The sequence below is a fragment of the Labrus mixtus genome, chromosome 6, assembly GCF_963584025.1.
Source record: "Labrus mixtus chromosome 6, fLabMix1.1, whole genome shotgun sequence".
Classification (NCBI taxonomy): Eukaryota; Metazoa; Chordata; class Actinopteri; order Labriformes; family Labridae; genus Labrus; species Labrus mixtus.
The window spans coordinates 23,064,100-23,085,416 of record NC_083617.1 but is presented as its reverse complement, the minus strand read 5'-3'; the positions used below and the strand labels follow the sequence as shown (position 1 = coordinate 23,085,416).

Genomic DNA, 21,317 nt, shown 5'->3' with positions numbered 1-21,317 from the left:
TGTCCTTCTACATTTTGCTAGTTAGACAGCACATAATCTGGGCACAGAGTTAAGCACAGGGCGCAAAGAGATGGGTTTCCCTGGAAAGTCACGTGATAAACATAGTTGGGTGAAACATTCATCGAACCAATCAGAGTGTAAGATCTTGCGACCTGTAAGAGCCAGTTGCGCCGGGCACCTGGTAAACTAGCACAATGAAATAGTTCTCGGTGATGAACCCAGGATGGCGCATTCAAGAGAGCTTAACCCCTGCTTGGTTTGATCAATTTTAGGCAGTGTAACTAGCAAAATGTAGTTAGACGTGTTGTGTTTCAGACAACATGTTGTAGACTGTGAAAATAGAGTCCATTATGTTAGCCATTATGGCACTCATTTTAAATGTTTTCTGACTATGATACTATGATGTACAAGAAAGAATTGGAGTGTGCCGGATGAGATTTTCACGTGTGACCTTTCAGGGAGCCTGACAGGTAGGAAAAAGCAGAATCTATGGTCATTTGATAATCATTAATGGAAAATAATTGCTCACTGTACCAGTCACCAGACTTTGGTGTCACCTTTTCACCTCCTTGTTCATGCGTTTTGAAATAATATGGACACTTGATAAGGTTTTTGATGTAACGCAAATCCTACCAGCTAAGGCCAGAAGGCTGACAGCCAAGACTCTCCCCATGTCCCGCAGAACTTTGGGTGCTGTGGCCTTCAGACGCTCAGCCAGTTGCTTTGCTCTGGTTACTGGGGAAACTTCCTCATCAGGGTCTCCAGGTAATGACCTCTCTTTCTCTTCCTCATCTTCTTCTTCTGATGCCTCTTCCTCCTCCTCATCTGCCACTTCATCATCTGTAGTGTTATCTGTTACATCATCATCTAGCTAAGTGGAGAGATGGAGAAGAATAAGTTACAATGACAAAGCTAGAGTTGAGTCTCACAAATGACAATTGTGTATGTTTTCTACAATTACAGATTCGATGCAGCACCTAGAAATAAAAGGTTTACGTAACAGATTTGTTGTTGGTTGTATTGATTATCAAAATTTAAAAACTGCAAAAAGCTGCAGTATATTGTGCTAATTTCCCAAGAAATATTTGAATACCAAACTAAAATACATGTGATGTTTTAAGAAAAGAACATTTGTGGAAAAGCTCCCTTAATATTAACTCAGTCATTTGATTTCCTCATCTTATCCTGAAGTGTTAAAGTCTGATATTGAGCACACAGCTGACAGGAATTCAGCCTGTTCACAAATAGAAAACTTAAACAAGGACAACACCAACAGTCAAATCTATAATAAAAACAGACTTTGATTGTCAGACACATAAAGCTAACACAATGTAAAACATCAACAATATAATAAGTAAGGAGCTCATACCGAATCCATTATTATTATTTTTTTTGACCAAGTAATGCAAAGTGCAGTTTGGAGATTTATAGTAGAGGGCAGTAGTGAATGTTTTAATGGTACACTTAACACAGAGAGATTGCAGCATGTTGTCACTCTTCATTGTAAAACATTAAAGAGAAATACTCAAGCTCTCATGTTTCTCATTTAATTACAACTGTCTGACTATTAATAAAAACAGAACACCCCCTTCTTTTGTGTCACTGCCAACAACTTTAGATACACACACACACACACACACACACACACACACACACACACACACACACACACACACACACACACATACTCAGAGAGTAATCTAATATCCCTGTGAGAACCAGCACATAAGAGAAGAAGCAAAACACTCTGTCATGACATTCAGCAACAGGTGGCTAATATCTGACGTTACTTATTATATCACTGCGCTAGGAATTTCACGACTCTGCCACCTTCTAAAGAACGTGACAGTATTGATGTGTAGAAGTATCCATTAAGAAAGAGGAGATTTGTTAGCTTAGGGAACCCGCTTGATGTTGGTAGATGATATTATTCAAAATGGAATCTCAATGCATTACTTTTTTTGTTGTTGCAAGAGGTGCACGTAATTTCACCCTCAAACACTATTAACTACAAGTTTACGAGCAGTGCATTGAAGTATAAAAGCACTGATAAACTATTATACACTTCCTGGTCAAAACAACCTAGACATTAGGCAGACACTGTTTGAAACACACTGGTAAACATAGCGGAGCTGCTGTAAACACTGCAGCTCATGCATGAATTATGTGCATGAAAATGTTTTATCTTAAGTTCTTTTTTTGTAGCAAATTTGAGTGTTCAACAAAACTTGCTCCCTTTACACTTGTTCCAAAATGCATGAAAGCCAATCTGCTGCTGGATATGGGTTGCTTATTTGTAATAATTGATAATTATGAAGGAATTAAGAAGCTTTTCAACATAAATCCACCTTTTTTATTCCAGAGATCAGGGGTTAAAAACCATTACCAACCCTCAGAGCCAGCAGGAGGTGGACTATCACCAGAAACAGAATCACAATTGCTCAGTGTTGGAGCTCACTATTAGTTCACTGAATAGACCGTTTCTGAGTTTAAATGTTAAAAGCCCATAGTTTCTTTTCTTTGTTTTTACATGACAATTTAGTCGTCTGCCTTTATATAACTTATTGGTGCAAGTATGTACTCCATTGTCCCCTCCACATATTTTGACCCAAATCTCTGTAGTATTTGTTTGGGCAGTTGCCTTGGAGACAAAAAAAAGAATGAAAGTGAGAGGGTAAAAAAAAAAAGGTGAGATGGAAAAATACACAGATCTGACTGAGGGACGGGAGAGTAGGAAGATCAACTATATTCGGCAAAGCTAAAGCAAGAAGGCATGGTAACAATTAGGGCTGAAAAGTTGGCACACTCTTTCCTTTACATCGTGCACACAGTATGTCAGCAATGGTTACAACTTACTCAAAACATTGAAAGGCTACAGAAGAAAAACTGGAAATCTGTCAAACAGCATATTGTTACATGCCATTTGTTACATTACTTATAGAACGCAAAGGAAAAACTAAGAAGAAAAACATCAAATAAAACAGTTATTTTACTCTTATGGTGCGTTGGCATGAAATCAGGTGCAAGTTACAGCTTGCAAAGTAAGGTTCCCAAAGTTTCACAAGAACAATAATCATATAACTCTGTCATAAAAATGGACAGGTAAATGAGAGGGAAAGACAGATAAGATCAATAAGGGCTCTCTAAAAAGTCTGCTGCCTTCCCAAAGACCTGGTCTAATGGCAGATAACATTTAAAGGCCTAACTAAAGTAGGAAGGAGAGCTGACTGGCTTGTGTCAGGACAGTAACCTACTCAGTCTGTAGAATGTAAAAGACGATAAAGGACTTGAAAAAGAATCAGCGAAGGAACTAGCCCCCCAGAGAAGAGAGGGTCCACAGAGTCACGCCTGACCTAGGAGTTGCATACTAGCTTTGGTGTATGAAGGCTAGAGGGAGTGAGTCACCGCAGAATATTTAAGATATTTTTTTGTTCCCTTATATACTGAGGAAGTTCTGCTCCTGCACCATTGAGAGAACCCTACATATAAAACATCAAGCTCAAACCTACATACTACAGACAGTGTTTAAAGAAACACTTGGCTGCTTTTAGGGGTTCGGGTTTTGTATCTATTATTGTGTTAGTAATCCACATGGTACCAACACATTTCATTTCAGGAAGAAATTATGCCAGAAATAGCAAAAAAAAAAAAAACTTTAGATATGTGTGCCTACTACAGAGACAGAAAGAAAATCATTTCAATAAATCACAGACATAAGCCTGTCAGTGTTGGAGCTACTGATTAGATTGAAATGAAGAAGATAAAAGGAATTCGGTTTTCAGTTTTATCAGGTACTCATAAACGGGAAGCCTGTCTTGGCTGCAGATTTTTTTTTAAAGTAACTATATCAATAAGGCCTAACCAGGTCTCGTTTTTCTTTTTGTTTAAAAAAAAAAAAAGAAGAAATTAGGTTATTCATTTAATCTGACAGTGAGAATAATTTATCATACAACTGGTTATCCAGTTAAAATACTAAATAAAACAGCTCCACAAAATAATCATTCATTAACATTTTTGCAAACACAAACACACAGATACTCACTGACGTAATGTTGGCAGCAGCTACCATTTCTCTGTTCCTGACCAATCTGCTGCAGAGGATCATTGTAACGAATGTAACCACACACACACCCAGGTCAGGACACAGCAGACGTAACACATTCCAAGGATCTTCCAAGGGAAGCCTACAAGACAAACACATGCATGTATGGAAAGGGTAAAAGAGGGCCAGCATTTCATAATATAACACATGCATGCAGATGCAAAATTGTGCCTAATATTCTTCTTCTTCAATCAAGACCTAAATTGAAATACATGGGCATCAACTTTGCACAAAAAGTAGACCATTGTCTGAATACCATTTAGTGTTTTTCACTGATAAGAAAAAGCAATCATCAATAACAGTGTAAAGAATTAAAGGTGCAACACGTAATCAAACTTAACACCTACCTGGACAGTCCTATATGTCTGGAAATAGTGTCCCATCGTGAACAGTTATCACCTATCGCAATGTTGAGAGGAGGATAGGTGTACAGTACCGTCTGGAAGCAGATATGAGCCAGTACAAATAGGACACTGGTACAGAATACCACTTTGATAAACCGACCAGTGTGACCTGGAAGATAAAGAGATGAGACACACGTGAAAAAAGCAGAGGAAGTTCCATTAGAAAGGCCTCCACAGTGTATTGAATCTTCTTTATAGTGAACTTAGATAAACAGATTTCTTCAAATGCTTTGTTTTGGCTAACCTACAGTCAAAAATCCAAAGCTATTCAGGTAACTTTCCCAGCAAATTTTCTGGCTAAAATAATGGCCCTAATGTTTGAAAAAAAGTTTCTTAGGTTTATTAGTCAATCACATACTGTATGTTTAAGAACTCGGGGCATGGAAACAAAAAAATGAGAAAAATCCAATATGAGTGCCAACACAAATGATCCTACCTTTGATTGTGTGTTTGTTTGGACACAGTAACCATGGCAGCAGAAGCAGGTAGAGAAAGTAAACCAGGGACAGGACATTGTAGCGAAGAAGACAAGCTGCAAAACGAAAACATGAGCATCAAACTAAAGTTTCTTTTGACGTAGGCTACAATTAGAGATTCCAGCATTTATTACAAGTTAGTATACCATAATATCTTGCGTAGCATGCTCATTATCTCTGATCTTCAGCAAGACATGAAACTGCAATAAAGCATATATGATCCTATACACAACCACGAAAATATGTGAACAACAGGGGACAAAGTGGGAACCTAATGTAGAATACAAACTAACATTAATAAACATGAAACCTGTTTAATTCAACCTACTTTGGTAAAACAAGAAACTCTATACAAACTGGAGGCTCACATCATTGTCCAATTGGACACATGGCCTCGCGCAGCCTAATTACTCGAGAGGGTGTGTGGAATTACTCTGCTTGTTGCAGTAAGCTTAGGGAATGTGGGGTCAGGTGAAAGGGTATGGAGGAACCTTTTCAGGACATCACAAAATGTAAAAGAAAATAGAACATCAATTAACAAAAAATGTGTCAAAAAATGGAAAACATTTATGACTTGTCAGTATCAGCCTTTGTCCTCTGACATTATTCTAAAACATGAGAGGTATACCCTGAATATGTTGACGCCCTATAGGTCTTACAGCAAGCCTTCATGTCTATATTAGACATGGAGTCTTTAGCGTAGTCTTCCATGTGAGTTATGTGAGACCTCAAAAAGAGAAGAAGCATGCTGTTTGAAACATAGTGATCTAATTAAACCTTCATTTAACTTTTCAGGTGGAGACCTGGTTTAGTCAGCACACCAAATAAAGTTTGAATGAAAATAAAACAAACAGAAAGATAACATAGATAAAGATGAAGACGCACACAAGAACAAGACAAGCAGACCTGCTATCAACAATATCCAAATGTATTCCTAGTGATTTGATCCCACTTCCTGCTCTATATGGAAGCAGGAACAAAAAAGCTGGATAAAAAAACTATATCACTACATGCAGGAGAGAGAGAGAGAGAGAGAGAGAGAGAGAGAGAGAGAGAGAAATGTAGAAAAGTATTCCACTAACGTTCTATCATTGTCAAGTTTTTTTCTTTGTGTTAAGAAGCCCTCTGTTGTGGCTTTTATGCATTAAACATTTTTTGGAAGTTTTTTGTTAACCCCAAACTTAAGTTGATAGAAGAAATACTGATTTAAATATCAATTAGTCTCTAGGATAGTTTTTGGGTTGCTTTTTAGTCTTTAAAGCACTAATACAAAGTAGTGGTGCATTTCACTATTTCCTTAGACCTGTGATGTTGAGAGTGCTTATTGTGCCTGGTCAACCTTCTGACACCAAAGGGAATCCATTTAAAACACTGTGAAATAGGGAAAGCAGCCACCATCAGTAAGTACTCTTGTAACTGGTTAAGAGGTCACAGTTAATTGTTTTATGAAAAGCCATTTCAGTGCACTGTCATCATCATCTGAGGAGAACCTACACATTTGTCTCAGTTTGCAGATTTCTCACCCATAAAGAAAAGTATCTGCAGTTTTACTTTGTCTTAATGTAAGTTAAAGGGGGAAATGGGGGATAGCTTTAAGTAATGCAGTCAATCTGCAGACATTAAGATCTGAGATAAAACAACGTGCAGGCTTTGTTTCCTCTTGTTTCCTCTTGTTTAAGACGTGCAGTGATAATAATCAGCTCACCATCAGTTTGTTGGTTTACAGTTTCACATGGAGGCGACAGGTTTATCAGTCCCATCTTTATGTTCAACTTTATTTTACCTTCAGTTTTGTTTCCAGTGCATCTCCTAAAGATTCTCTACACAACTCACATGTTGAAATGTAACACCTGACTCACAACTCGGAGCCTTCACTTGTTAAATGAATCATTCAGACACACATGAACAATCACAGACAAAAAAACGGAGGGCTGTTCATTAAACAAAAGCAAATGTGTTGTTAAGCATGTTTTCATCTATATTAAATACAATGGCTTCAACATTATAGGTTGTGATAAATCCAACAGCGTCTTCTTTTTTACTTTAAACATAAAGTTAATCTGGTGATGCAAGAAGACAAGAAGAAGCTCAACGCTACTTCATACACGCCTGCTTCACCCCTCGGGTTATTCCTGCTCGAGCTCCGCACAGAACAAAACTCCAGATGAGACTGTCACCAAGCTGCCAATCATGCATACTCACTCTATACAGACACCCACAAGCTCTCGTGTAATGAAGAGCTACGTTTCTCAAGGTCCTCAAACATAGCAATGAGTGCAACTAACAATCTAGTCCACAGATATCGATACAGACTTCCAGTGTTAATTACCCATGCACTAGAGAATATAACCATGGATTCCAGCAGCAACAAAATATGTAAACAAATGTTTTCAGCCGACCTTTATTCGATGCAAAGCACACAGAACATTAGTTTACAGAAGGTCCTGTTGGCAAGTCTGGAGATTTGAACAATTAATGAAGTTACACTGTTACACTTGTGTGGCCTGTGTGTGTTCTGCATGTACAGAGCTGAGCAGGTGTAAAATATATTAAATGATGGGGCACCTACCCTGAAGGTGCACATGCTATTAAAGGGATTGGGAGCTGACACTCTGATTGGTTTGATTCATGTTCCACCAAAAACTCACCAATGCATAGCTAAGGGAAGCTAATTGAACATCTTTGCATCCTGCACCTCACTTCAATATCTTCAATGTTACATTCAGGAATCTTCAATCAACAGGAAGGCCTACATTGCTATAATTCTGCTGAACCGGTTTGTGCTCCCCAGGCATAGGAAGGGTTCCATGATGAACACTTTGTTTAGTGCAAAGTGTATTGTATATCCATATTCATCACTGTAGTTTGAACATTGCAGCCTGTAGAGGACGTATACACAGGGCTGTAGACTTTTACATTTGTTTCCCTTAATCAACTGAACGGTCAGTTCAGTTTTAAAAAACTACATCCGTAACAATCTTGTTTACACCTCTATTAACTTCACTCTTTCTTTCCCCTTTCTCTCTGAATTGCTTTTCATAAGTTATTGTATGACACAAACTTGACTTGTGATACAGAATAAAAGTCAAACACACAAGCTCTCTGTTATTTCCTCCAGTGACTGAAGTAGAAAATATGTAGCCTTCCTGCCTGTCTGAAGGAATTGGACCACACCAGAGGGAGTTTTGTAAACATCACCCTTCCTACCTGGCTTCCTTTAGAATTCTTTTTTTAAGGTTTAGTTTTTATCTCTTTGTCTATTACTTTCAACACAAAACAGTCCAACGCAAATCATAGAATCAAGTTTGTGTTGGTGAGCAGATAGGGATTATGAACAGGCATATGAGACCCTGGATTGATCTCGATTGTATAATGTCGCACTAAGTTTACAAACTACAATGTCATAAAAGATTGATAGAGTAAGAACACTCAAACATGAACTCAATATAGCCTACACAAAAGGGGTTTTGTTAAGTACACACCTTACTGTAAGTCTTTTGATGAAGTCATTTGTTATGACCAGAGGCTGTTCTGGTGAAGCCTGTATGATTCCAGGATATCAAAGCTACTGATACTTCACTCACATGTTTATTGCTCCTTCTCCTGGTAAGCCACAATCTTGTTTCCTTTATTACATATTCTTGTATACTGGATGTTTCTGTGCTGCATTGCCTCTGATATTCAACAAGTGCCATAAATAATGCTGCCTTAGTACTTGCGTGGAATCCCCCCCCCCCCCCCCAGCCTTAAATAAAACCATTGTTCTCACAACGTGAAGATGTTTAGTCAAAATGACCTAGAAACTGGAGGTGTGTTCTTCATTTCCTCATTTTCAACATCTTAACATGTTAAGACATCTTGTCTTAACATGTTAAGATGTTGAAAATTGAACCAGACTTTGATTTTTTCTTAAGACTGCTATTGTGTACCAAAACGTATATGCTATAGATGACGATTTCAAGGTTTCTTATTTCTTCATTTCAAAGCAGAAATTCATTTTAATAAAAAAAAAAGTTAGCTTTTCTTTCAAAATGTTTTTTTTCAATCACATTTCAAATTGACTCAAACTTTTGAGCGGTAATGTTTGTGACTCATATGGTTCATCATGGCCAAGTGACTCAGGCAATCCATGCTGTGTCGGTATGTTATCTGTGTCTGTTCACACTGTCCATTGTTCTCCAACAGGTGGGGAAGTAATCATTTAAGGACTATCCCGACAGTTTTCTGAACAATGATATAAACCTTGAGCTTTTTTTTCATAGAGAAAACACTTTATATGACATTAGTGGCTTAGTTTGGACCATTATAAAAGAAATAATTATTTTTTAAAAACAACATGTAAATATTGGGCCTCCGGTCCTCTGTGGCAATCACTTCTACAATTCTACAATTCACTTAGCAGACGCTTTTATCCAAAGCGACGTACATCAGAGAGTAAGTACAACACAAGCAAGGATCTAGAAAAAAAGGAAACAATGTCAGTAAGAGCAGACGATCAGCTTTGAGTCTGATTGGACACACAGGTGCTGACAGGAAGTGACCAGAGGCAAAGCACAACATTGACGGCAGTTCTTGAGAGCTCTAATCAGTATAGAAACCATCTTATAAGTCATCGTTATCAAACAAAAACCATCGTCACAACCATCATCATCATCAATAATATGGAGACCATCATCATCATTAAAGTCGTAGCACTTGATATCAGGAGGGTTGAATTTGTTTCAAAAGTGAAAAATGATTTGGATTTTTTGGGAAAAAAAGGATTACCATAGCATATCCAGAGTACATGAGACCACGCCTGTGAGCTATTTCAGACAGACAACTCCAGCTGCACGGATTTTATTGATTTATTTGACTATCCACTAACAAAGTAGCAACTACCCTTCCTGGTGTCCCCTCATACGAGCATGAAATGAATATAAACACAAATTACATCATTAAAAGTCAAATAACAAAGGAAAAAGACAATAATAGAAATAGTGGTGGGCGATATAACAATCTTAGATCGTGAAGGATTTTAACGTGCTGACGATCTACCAAAGCAGAGAGATCGTAGAACCGGGCTCATGTGTTTATTCTATCATGCTGCAGTTTATGCTCCGACACAGACGCGTTTTTGCTCCGCAACGGTAAAAACGAAACTTAAAAGTGAAGTCCGCAAAAACAACTCCATCCCGGTTATATGCAAATGTTCTGATATTTTCCAAAACCAACACGGAGTGAGCAACAGTTAACATATTTGCATAGTTTGCACAGTTAAGATTACATCTCAGATAGCGACACAGTCTGCAGAGAGACAGACAGATTTGACAGATTGTTTAAAATGTTGCTGTCGGTGTTTTCTGCTCTCTCTCAGTTTTTAAAAGTTAATTATCAAGCTTCTCCACCCGAAGCTCACTTGTTGTGATAAGTGAATTTATAGGGATTACACTAAACGACGTTACAAAGCAGCAGGCAGGTGAGAGTGAGTAACCATGGTGACTGTCTGTCTGTCAATCAACGATGTCCCGCCCCCTCTATGAATTAAACTCTTCTTTCAGTAAAACTTACTTTGATCATGTGTCACAGAATGAACACATTCTGTATTATGTTTGATTATATATAAACAAAACTAAAGTTAGTCCAATGATGTCATAAAAAACAACAAAGACTGCAGAGCCGATATGAAACTACAGCTGTAGGAACTCTGCAGGGCTAAATAGAACAGAAACACAAGAACTTGAAGTCTACATGTTTTTAAATGAATGCATCACTGTGTGAAAATGTTCCTGATGAACATAAAAAGAGGACACATAACTAAATCCTAATTTCAAAGTGGTGAGGAAAACCTTCAAATTGTGCATAAATATTGATCAAATCGAGGGAAAGACATTTCTGTTGCTAAAGATGTTCTGGGTGAGACCTCCAGACCTCCTACAAAGATGTTTTTCAAATAGACTAAACTTGTCAGCGCAGTTTTTGTGCATTTAAAAACATTATACAGGCAAATAAGTTTGGTTGAACTGGTCAGTAACTTACAAATTTGTCTAAAGATCAGTATGAAAAAAAATCATGATCGTGATTTTGCCCAAAAAAAATCGTGATATGATATTTTTCCCATATCGCCCACCTCTAAATAGAAATAATAATTAAACAACAATAATTGTAACAACACAATAACAGGTGGAACAACAAGATGAACCTATTAAAGCCTACAGGTAATGTCCTGTGTCAAAGTGGTCTCAACAAGGCTATTTGTCACTTAGGTCATATATATTCCAGTTAATGTTATTTATGTATTTGTTTTATGTTTGTTTAATCACCTGTTATGTTAACCATGAACTCCTAAAATAGCACAAATACACGATACTATTGTTTTGAGTAGTGTTACTGAGGCTATATTTAGTTGATATTTCCATCTTTTCTTAATGCAGGTTAACATAATAATAACAATGACAGAAAAACATAGTTTGTAATTCTAGTACCTTTATTAGTAGTTTTATTTCGTAGTTTTACAGTTATTGTAAGTTAGCCTAAGTAATTTCCTTTGTCTACAAACGAACTTACATGTCGCGGGAATTACGCAGAAAAGGGGGCTGCCCCTTGTTTCCCTGTCTTTATATGCGATTTTTTGATCCAGCAGATGTCGCCCTTGAGCACCAGCATGAAACCAAAACAACTTGCGCTGCATTGTTGTGTTAGCATGCTAATGCTAGCAATCTTTATTATGCTCGTATCTTCACACTGTATGTAAATTTACCCGAAATGACCGTGATCTATAAACGCAGTTAAGCAGTGAGTACAGTATGTTATTCTTCTTTTCGCTAGTCCCTCAATTAAACTACTTTTATACACGAGGGGAGGAGTCAGCCGGCCGTCCCGACGATGTAAACAAACTGAAGATAGGACTCGGACAACTCGGAAAACATCACAGACAGTGGGACTTGGGTGTTACATCCATTGTAGACAGTCATGACTCAAAGAGTTATACTTGATTTCTATTACATTTAAGCTTTCTGTGAAGTCAGCAATGCCATCAAAGACGATACAATGTCTGAGGGGTAAGCTGCTAACAGTACAAACACAAAATAAAAAGGAAAAAAACAAAACAAAAAAACAAACTGGATCCTCAGGATCCAATACAACAAATAAATAACTCAAATAATATAGTTCATGTTCAAAAGGGATAGGAAGAAGTTCAAAACTTTTCTGGTCCTACCCCTTCTTATTTTTGTGGATTATTCACAGAAAAATAAAAATGTTTTCATCAATCAGTGTATGATGTTGGACTTGTTGGCCAAAACAAATTAAGTTTTTAGACAAAACAACAAAATAATGGGAAAATATTAAGCATGACCATCAGCCAAGAAATAACCAAATAGAAAACAGCTCCAGCTCGTATCTATTCAATCTTTTATTCCTGAAGAGTTTTTTTAATTTAAATATAGTGTTGCATTTTTTCAGCTTGTTCTACAGACTAACACCCTTAGTTGTGAAGTTTTGCATTAGTTCTGATTGGTGGTTTCTTGAATATACAGGTTTCTCTCAACTTATGTTTGCTTTCTCTCGGTTGGAACAACTCCTGGATACCGTGAGGCAATTGCTGATAGTTTGCTTTGTACATCATTTGAATAGTTTTATAGTCAATGAAATCTTGAAATTTTAGTGTTCTTAGTTTAATAAATAATGGATTTGTTGGTTCTCTGTAAGTGGTTTTAGGTATAATTCGTATAGCTCTTTCTTGCAGGATGAAGATTGGATGTGTATTTGTTTTGTATGTGTTCCCCCATACACAGTATGAAGGAGCAGTACAATGTATACAGGGAGGTTTGATTTAGTAGGTCTTTGGCTTTATTCAGTATTGCTATTGATTTGGATATTTTGGCTTTAATATAATATTTCTTTAATGTGTGATCCTTATGGCAAGAATAGCGCATGTTGTGATGCCTTAAAGTACCGTGGGAAATGTATCTGCCGAAGTGGTTTTGTGTCTGTATTGTTTTTTTCTATTTTATGATGATTTGTGTCCCCAACCTGTAAGGAGGATGGTTAGAGCCAGGTGCTGGTAATTGGGGAGGTTGGGTTCTATAAAGGAGAGTCGTTTGTGAGCTGTGGGGGTAAAACGGGTCAGGAACAGACACCAGGACTTAAGCTGTGATGAGTTTGTTTATTCTCAGTTTTCAGTTCACATTTATGTTTTTGTTGTTGTTGTTGTTTTGCATCTTTCCTGGTTGCACTTGTAAATAAATGTCCACTGATGGGACCCTCAACATACCCTCTGACCACACTACCTTACATGTCCCCACATCTATGCAATCAATAAAATACAGTTTTTGACGATTTCAAACTTGACATGTGTCATTATCCAGTGTCACCTGACAAACCGACTTTCAGTGAGCGGTCTAGCTGCAAGATTTCCCTTCTCTTTCTATTCTATTTCTGCCAGCTCTGTCCTGCACCACCCACCACCACCACCCCAGCATCGACCTGTAGGCTCTGACGGGGGTTTTAGGTATCATCATCCCATCACTTCTCAAGTTTCTGCATGTAAAATATATGTGAGGAGTGACGAGGTTGGAGCCTAGATGCCAAACACAAACTATATGATGTGCTGCTGCAGCAAATATTTAAACAAATGCAAATGTGAGTTATCTGACTGAAATAAACTTTGCTGTAGATTTAAACCCCCAACAAATTTTATACAAAAACAAAACAGCATTACAAAGATTAAATCTGGGCTTGCCCTAAAAGAAAAGTGTTATATTAGAACTTCTATTGTTATTTTTAACACCGTTCTTTAAAATTAAGTATTTGATTGAAATAAAGAAATTCAATAAATTGTCACTAGTTTCTTAAAGTTCTAAAGGTGTAGTGTAGCAGGAGTGCATTGAAACAACGTCGAGAAAACAAACAGAACGGTTTAAATGCGGTCATTGTCAGCACGGTTATTAATGACAAGCTCTAATTTTGTTTGATGATCTGATTCGAGGACTCTATCCAATGTCTCTAGGACTTTTACATTAATCATCCCCCAAATATGAATTTCAATTAAATTTCAATAAAAAAAACTAGACCCTGATTCTCCAAATCTGTCAGAAACACAGTTAAACAGAAAAACAGGCACAGAAGCACAGAAGCTGATGGACTTTCGTCATAAAACTATGATTCTCAGAGCAGATCAGAAATGTTATATCAGTCCCAACATACATTACAAGCAGCATGCGAGGGAGCTCCACCCTGCAGCCCAGCTGATCATCAAACACACCCAAAATGATGTCTATGGACGGACATGATAACACTGTTTACTAACCACCAAACCTATCTCTCCACACGACTCCACCCTCTTGCTCCTGTTTTTTCCTCTGCATATATTCAGGCACAGGGTATTCTCTTTTTTTTCTGTTTGGTCTCTGATGCAACAGCTGTTATGGTTTTATTTGTCTTTCCATATCTCTTGGCAGGCTGTGGTAGGAGATGTTGCAACACCTCATTCCAGCGCTCTGATCTCTGCCTATGTCTCTTTCTCCAACTGGGTTGAGGTTATTTTCTACAAAATCCTCCTTTATAATAGAGGCTCACAACAACTGAAGTTGCTCAAAACCTCCTAGATCCACATTCTTCAGATGGAATCATATAATATATGATTTGTCAACTTGGTTGCATATTGTAATTTTCTGAAGTTACACGTAACACCAAAAGAAATATGAAATATGATCTACTAAAGTTCAGTTCAAATTGTCTTTTTAGTCTACAGAAAAAGAAGGACTTTCACTTTGCGATTACCGCTTTACCCCGCCAAACCAATGACGTTTGATCATCCAGGACAGAGCAGCATAACTAGATGTTTTCCTATATTTTGGAATTTTAGATGATTATTTGAAAATCTTTTGATAACTACAAAAAGGAACAACCTTATAGGGAGAAATAGCTCATAGCGGACGGACGAGCAAGATTGAGCGAGTGTGTCATTACGCACAGAGGAGAAAGATGAAACAGACAGACACTTAAATCGTTCACCTGTTCTATTGTAACTTCATTTACCTGAGTAAAGTGTGCTCTACACTGCAGACTGTAGTCTCTGTTAACAGAATGTTGCTGTCAAAACAGCTTCAACGTGCGATGAGTGCGCATTGACGTCTGCACGTCCGCTCGCCACACTCACTGCTCTAATTATAATAAAGTGTTAAAACGGTCATAAGATACGTCTGTGTGAATTTTTATTTGAGTTTTGCTGTATGTTGAAGTAAGAAATTTCATATTTGAACGTTAATACAAAGGCCTATTACTAACAATTATCAAAATCCCGAAGATTCAAATTACTGTAATCAATAGATACAGTCGGCGGAGTCGGGGCCTCCCGTGGGGGAAAAGAATCACAGAAAAAAAAGAACTACAAAACGATTACTCGAGTACTCGCTTTAACAATGGGAAGAGTAATCGATTAGAGAAAATGTTGCATTTCTGCACCCCTAGTTCACATATCAAAACACTGACAGGTTACATGACCATCTCTCATTCTCATGTAAAGTAGTGTTGGAATCTCTAAAGTTGGAATTCATCTTTTTTCTTTTGCTTGCAGTCTCTTAAGTCTCTGTCTCTCTCTTTCTAACAGCCCCGGTCACAAATCAGGGCCAAACAGGCTGAAAATAGGCTGACTACAGCCACCAGCGCTGCACCTCAACTGCACGTCTACTTTGTGGTCATGAGTCTTGGTTTGTAAGGTTTACAGTCTGTCATGCATTCTTGTACAATGACACAGCTTTAAAAAACGGATTGCTTGCACTGTATTTGCCTCTGCCATGTACAGGCGTAATTCTTATTCTAGATCCTAAAACACATTTCTAAAAATGAAAGTGCAATTTATGTAATGGGACACTGAGCATCATTTAGCTAGCAAAGGGACTTTTCAAATGTGTGACATGGGTAAGGAAAGGTGGAAATGAGCCCATATTATGCCCTTTTTGGGGTTCGTATATTTAATCTATGTACCTACTAAAGTATGTTCACAATAGCTAAAGTTTGAAAAAAGTGTCTGTTTTCATGTACTGCCGCTCCATGCACCGGCTCGCTTCTGACTCTCTCTCTAAGGCTCTGAAGTGCCCACGTTCAGAGTCCCCACGTGTGCCAAGTCTGATCTGATTGGTCGGCCTGTTGGCTCTGCCGTAATTGGTCAGTCGCTCAGCATGGTTCTCAGAAATGTCCCGCCCCTTTTACCATATTGGGAATGCAGCCACTTTGGCTCCAAGGGAGCATAAACATTAGCACCTTAGCACTACTGTGCTACCGCAGGCTACGGCATATCGTGAGCATGCTACAGAAGTTAATGGGCGTGCAACATGAGCAGCTGGGCTTGCCACAATGAGCCAATGGGCTTAGACCAGTGATATCACACTGACAAGACGTCACACTGGCAATTTTTTTTCGAGGGGGGCTAGAACCGAGTGTTACATGCAGCTAATGCTACAGCTAACAGGAGAACGTAGGAGAAGCCGCGTTTACGCAGACTTTGAATTTTTGCAAATAGATGTGCCTAAACATGCACAAGACACTTGGAAAACACACTAAAGAGCATATAAAACCAGAAAAATCATAATATGACTTTAATAAATGTATGCTATGTTGTGGCTTACACACTCTGTTCCACTTCCAGAGTGCAGCCCCTCTCAGGCCAGTGTCACGTTTCCTTCCACCTTACTCTCTATTCCTCAACACTGCATGGTACTATTTTTGTCATGGAAGTGAAAAGCTAATAACTATCCTCATGATTTCACTTTTGGGACGCAATGAAGTGTAGAAATATTTGCACAAGTCTATTGTTTGCAAGTTCTTTTGCAACACAATTATCACATCCTGTTCTGTAACTCAAGTACACATCCCCAACATCAATTCTGCTATAGAAAATAAATCGAGCACATTTCCTACTCGACACCAAGATTACAGTTTGTTCCAAAACATTTACTTACAACACTTTATTTACAACACTCGTAAATCTCTTAATTTTCTCACAGTCTTCATAGGAAACATTTCCTGCTACAAAGGAACATACTGCATTAAAATGCCAAACCTACAGCAAATTTCCAAAACAGTTTCACTCAGTTTACAGCTCCTTACATGGGAAAAGACATCGTGTATTAGGGGTGCAGAAATGCAAAATTTTCTCTAATCGATTACTCTTCCCATTGTTAAAGTGAGTACTCGAGTAATCGCTTTGTAGTTCTTTTTTTCTGTGATTCTTTTCCCCCACGGGAGGCCCCGCCCCCAAATATGACGCGATGCCGACTGTATCTATTGATTAATTTGAATCTTCAGGATTTTAATAATTGTTAGTAATAGGCCTTTGTATTAACGTTCAAATATGAAATTATATTATCGGGTTATTATAGTATCGGGTACCCGAGTACTCGTTTGCACCCCTATCGTGTATGGTTGTTCAACTAGCATATCAAAGAAACACAAACAAGTAATAGAAAGTGGAGAAGATAATGGAGGAAGAGCCAGATTTGAGATTTTTTAGATCCATGTCTACAATCTGAGAACACAGTAACTGGTGTGTTGAGCTGCGAATCAGTAAAGAGAACTGTTTACAATACAATCCTAAATTGTCAAGTAAAATAAAAAAAATGGCTCAGTTAACTGAAAAGCACGACATGGGAAAAACAAATGGAATAAAAAGTATCAGATAATTTTCTCAATGTATATATCAGATGTGAGTGTTGCAATGAGGAAAACTGGATATAACAAATCAACTCTTTTCTGGTGTATGCTTTGAGTATTTTCTGGCTTGGCAAGCCTCAAGCTGCAGAAGGCTACCCATTATGTACTTAACTGCGACTCTTAAAACCCTTAAATGCGCCTCCCTGAATCTTGGAGAGAACAACAAGGTTCGAGAGCTGAAACCATGACTTGAAATGTCTGAATATTCCCTTTCTTCCCTGAGTGACCAGCCTTTTTTCGGTCAAATACAACCACCTGTTCAGAGGCCTTCAAATTCAAATTTGACTGCTAAGTTACCTGTGTTGAGTCATATCTGGGTGTCCTTTTCTAGCACACTTAGTTTGTTTACATGTACAGTTACAGTAAGTCAAGCTACGGTATAGCTTGATATGGCCTTTCATTTGGACTACTGTCCTTGTCCCAGTGTAAGCACCGGGGGAGAATCAACTAATGGACAGAAAAATGTCCGTCTCCACTTTTGCTGAAGGCGATATGCCAACTCTCAATTGGCTACTATTCGAACTTCTTCTGGTTGAACTTGCTAACAAGTTAGCTAATTGCTAGTAAGTCAAACAATGAAAACCTATATCTTTAAGAGTCGCTAAACAAGCAGCCACCTACAAAAAGTGGGAATGAGAACCTTTTAGGAGAGATGAGCAACCCTTATTTTAGAAAAACTAATCCCTTGAAACGTTGACTCCCAATTCTGGTTTACTCTCATAGAACAGATTGCAGGGGGAACTTGTTTAGCTCAGCTGGTAGAGCAGGCGCCGCATGTACAGAGGCTAAAGCACTCGTTACACTGGCAGGTTCAGGTCCACTCTGACTCCTCGCATTGCACTATATTTGGGGCGGCTGTGGCTCAGTTGGTAGAGTCGTCGTCTCTCAACCTGAAGTTCAAGGGTTCAATCCCCAGCTGGGCAACATGTCCGATGTGTCCTTAGGCAAGACACTTAACCATGAATTGCTCCAGCTGCTTCAGTGGCGGTGTATGAATGGGATTAGTTACTTCTGATGGATGATATTACATAGCAACCACTACCATCAGTGTGTGAATGGGTGGGTGTGACATGCAGTGTAAAGCGCTTTGAGTAGTCGGAAGACTAGAAAAGCGCTATACAAGCTCAAGTCCATTTAACATTTACCATCTATTGCCTATCCCAAAAAAAGGTCAAACAATAAAAAAGGAAAGAGTGCAGCGCCACATTCTGAATTTACAATGGAATTTGAAAACACGGAATTCTCTTACAATATAAATTATATCTCTTATATACATTTTAATGTGCAAAAGGCCTTAAACTCTTGACTCTTTGCCATCTCTAAGACATGTTGATATCAACTCTGAACTGTAATGTCAGAGATCCTGATGTGTGCAACCACTGCACAGTCCCACTCCCCTTACAGTGAAGTGTATTCCGTCTCTGTGTTTTAATCAGCATGTCGCAAAGCCAGGAGAAAAAGTTCAGTGGAACTCATCGAAACTGAAGCAGTGAGCCGTGAGCTACATTCAATGAAGGTGCAGTCCAAGTGTGGAATGGAACATTTTGTGTGTGTGCGTGTGTGTGTGTGTGTGTGTGTGTGTGTGTGTGTGTGTGTTTTCGCACATAGTTTAGTTCATGCTGACCAGCTTTCCTGTTATTGTGGAAAGAAAATGGCCAAACAGACGTTTATATTTTACACTCATCCTACCTCTGTTACACATACACATACACACCACCGCAGTGTAATTACTAAGCATGTTGCAAAAGTTGTGCTCAAGGTAATTTAATGGTAGTTGATGTTAAAATCATTGGTCTCCTGTGTGCATCTTAACACTTCTCTGGCCGCATGGTTACATCATGGCCCCTGTGTTCATTTGTACAGTTTCCATGATAGTAAAAGCATACATATCAAACATGCATGACAATAACAGTAATAAGACGGAAATCTGACATAACCTGCAGGAGCATTTTCCAAAAGATGAAGGCAAACTGTCTAGATTTCCAACCATCATTTAGGGGCCTAATATTTGGATATTTTTGGAAACTTGCCCATAACTTCTTGACATTTCAGGGTTAAAATTGAAATTTGGTCTGACAAAGGCACACAAAAAAGAGTCACAAAAGTTTCTCAACGGTCTTTCAGCACCAAAAAGCCAAAGTTACAAGTACATGCAGGGATATTGAAATTATTTACTTTTAATGAATTCTAGAAATTAGCTAATACCTTAACATCCAAACGTAACACCACCAAAACAGACAAACACTACTTCACCTTGTATTACAAGCCATGTGGTTAAGACGTTTTAGTGAAACATCTACATACAAATCCTTGTATACTGAATACCACTATCCATGTGCACATTTGGAAATACTGGAATTTTATACAAAATCCATCATGGCTGACACCAGTTTACAGTTTTTCTTACTTACACTTACTCACTGCGCCTTTCTATAACCAAGCACGGTAAGACAAACCTAATCAAACAAAACTATGATATTCCACTGTTTCCACACACGATTCAGACTCAATTACATGCTGCAGCTTGTGTACGGACTAGAACTAGGAAAATGGACCACAATCCTGCTGCATTGTCTTGTCTGGACTGGCTCCCTATAAAAGCTAGAATAGAATTTAAAATCCTTCTTCCCATTTACAAAGCTCTTCATGGCCTGGTACCATCTTATCTTAAAGAGCTAATAGAGCAGTATTTCCCTTCGAGGACTTTACACTCCCAGAATGCAGGCCTGCTCGTGGTACCTACGGTCTCTAAATGTTCTATGGGAGGTAGAGCCTTCAGTTATCAGGCCTGCTCGTGGTACCTACGGTCTCTAAATGTACTATGGGAGGTAGAGCCTTCAGCTATCAGGCCTGCTCGTGGTACCTACAGTCTCTAAATGTACTATGGGAGGTAGAGCCTGTAGTTATCAGGCCCCTCTCCTCACTCCAACTGCTACAACTATAATATCAGCCTTACATCTACTATCATTATTCTTAATGTTAAAGTGAATCTAAGAGCTACAACTATTAATATCAGCATTATATCTATTATCGTTAATATAAATATTAAAGTGAGTCTCAGAGATGCTCAACTCGAATGTGACTTAAGGTCCTGTTGTGATGGGAGTAACAGAAGATTTTTATTGGCAGAGCGTAGTGGGTGGGAGGGAGTGTAGACTTCAATCAGGTAGTTTAGATAGAAAAGAGCTGTTTTTGTCGCTTTAAGATGTTTGAAGACCAGTCTCACTATTGCATTCTGGGTCATCTACAGAGTGTGCATGCAGAGATGGTGACCAGTAAGGAGCTGCTGTAGTAAATGTGTTTTATTCCAGGACTTGAACCAGATGTTGTGTGGCATGCACTGACTTTACTGCACTGTTTTAGAGTGATCACTACACTGTGTTATTGTTTTATGATGTGTTTGCATGGTTGATGACTTTTTTTGTGATGTCTGCTTGCCACGTTTGTTTTTGATGTGAATTTCACAAATGAAGTTTTGTTGTGATGTCAAGAGAACAGTTGATGAAAAAGCTGGACAAAAAAAGCACACACTTCTTTGTTACTAATCAACATAATCTGTTCGGGCTAATCTGCATACTTTGTAAACACTACCAGTCCATGCCAGTGTCAAAGTAGAGCCCAACTACAGAAAGATAAAACATG

The 21,317-nt window shown here is 38.4% G+C and overlaps 1 protein-coding gene across 6 annotated transcripts in view; it reads right to left on the bottom strand.

The window, feature by feature from the left end:
* piezo1 (piezo type mechanosensitive ion channel component 1 (Er blood group)) overlaps positions 1 to 21,317 on the bottom strand; it is a 59,008-nt gene that overhangs the window by 32,039 nt on the left and 5,652 nt on the right. For all 6 annotated transcript variants that reach the window (XM_061040562.1, XM_061040567.1, XM_061040564.1 and 3 more), the window contains exons 2-5: positions 4,943 to 5,038; positions 4,450 to 4,615; positions 4,043 to 4,184; positions 634 to 871 (exon numbers count right to left, since the gene is read on the bottom strand). In XM_061040562.1, coding sequence (XP_060896545.1) covers positions 634 to 871; positions 4,043 to 4,184; positions 4,450 to 4,615; positions 4,943 to 5,038 — 642 coding nt within the window. The remainder of the gene's footprint in view (positions 1 to 633; positions 872 to 4,042; positions 4,185 to 4,449; positions 4,616 to 4,942; positions 5,039 to 21,317) is intronic.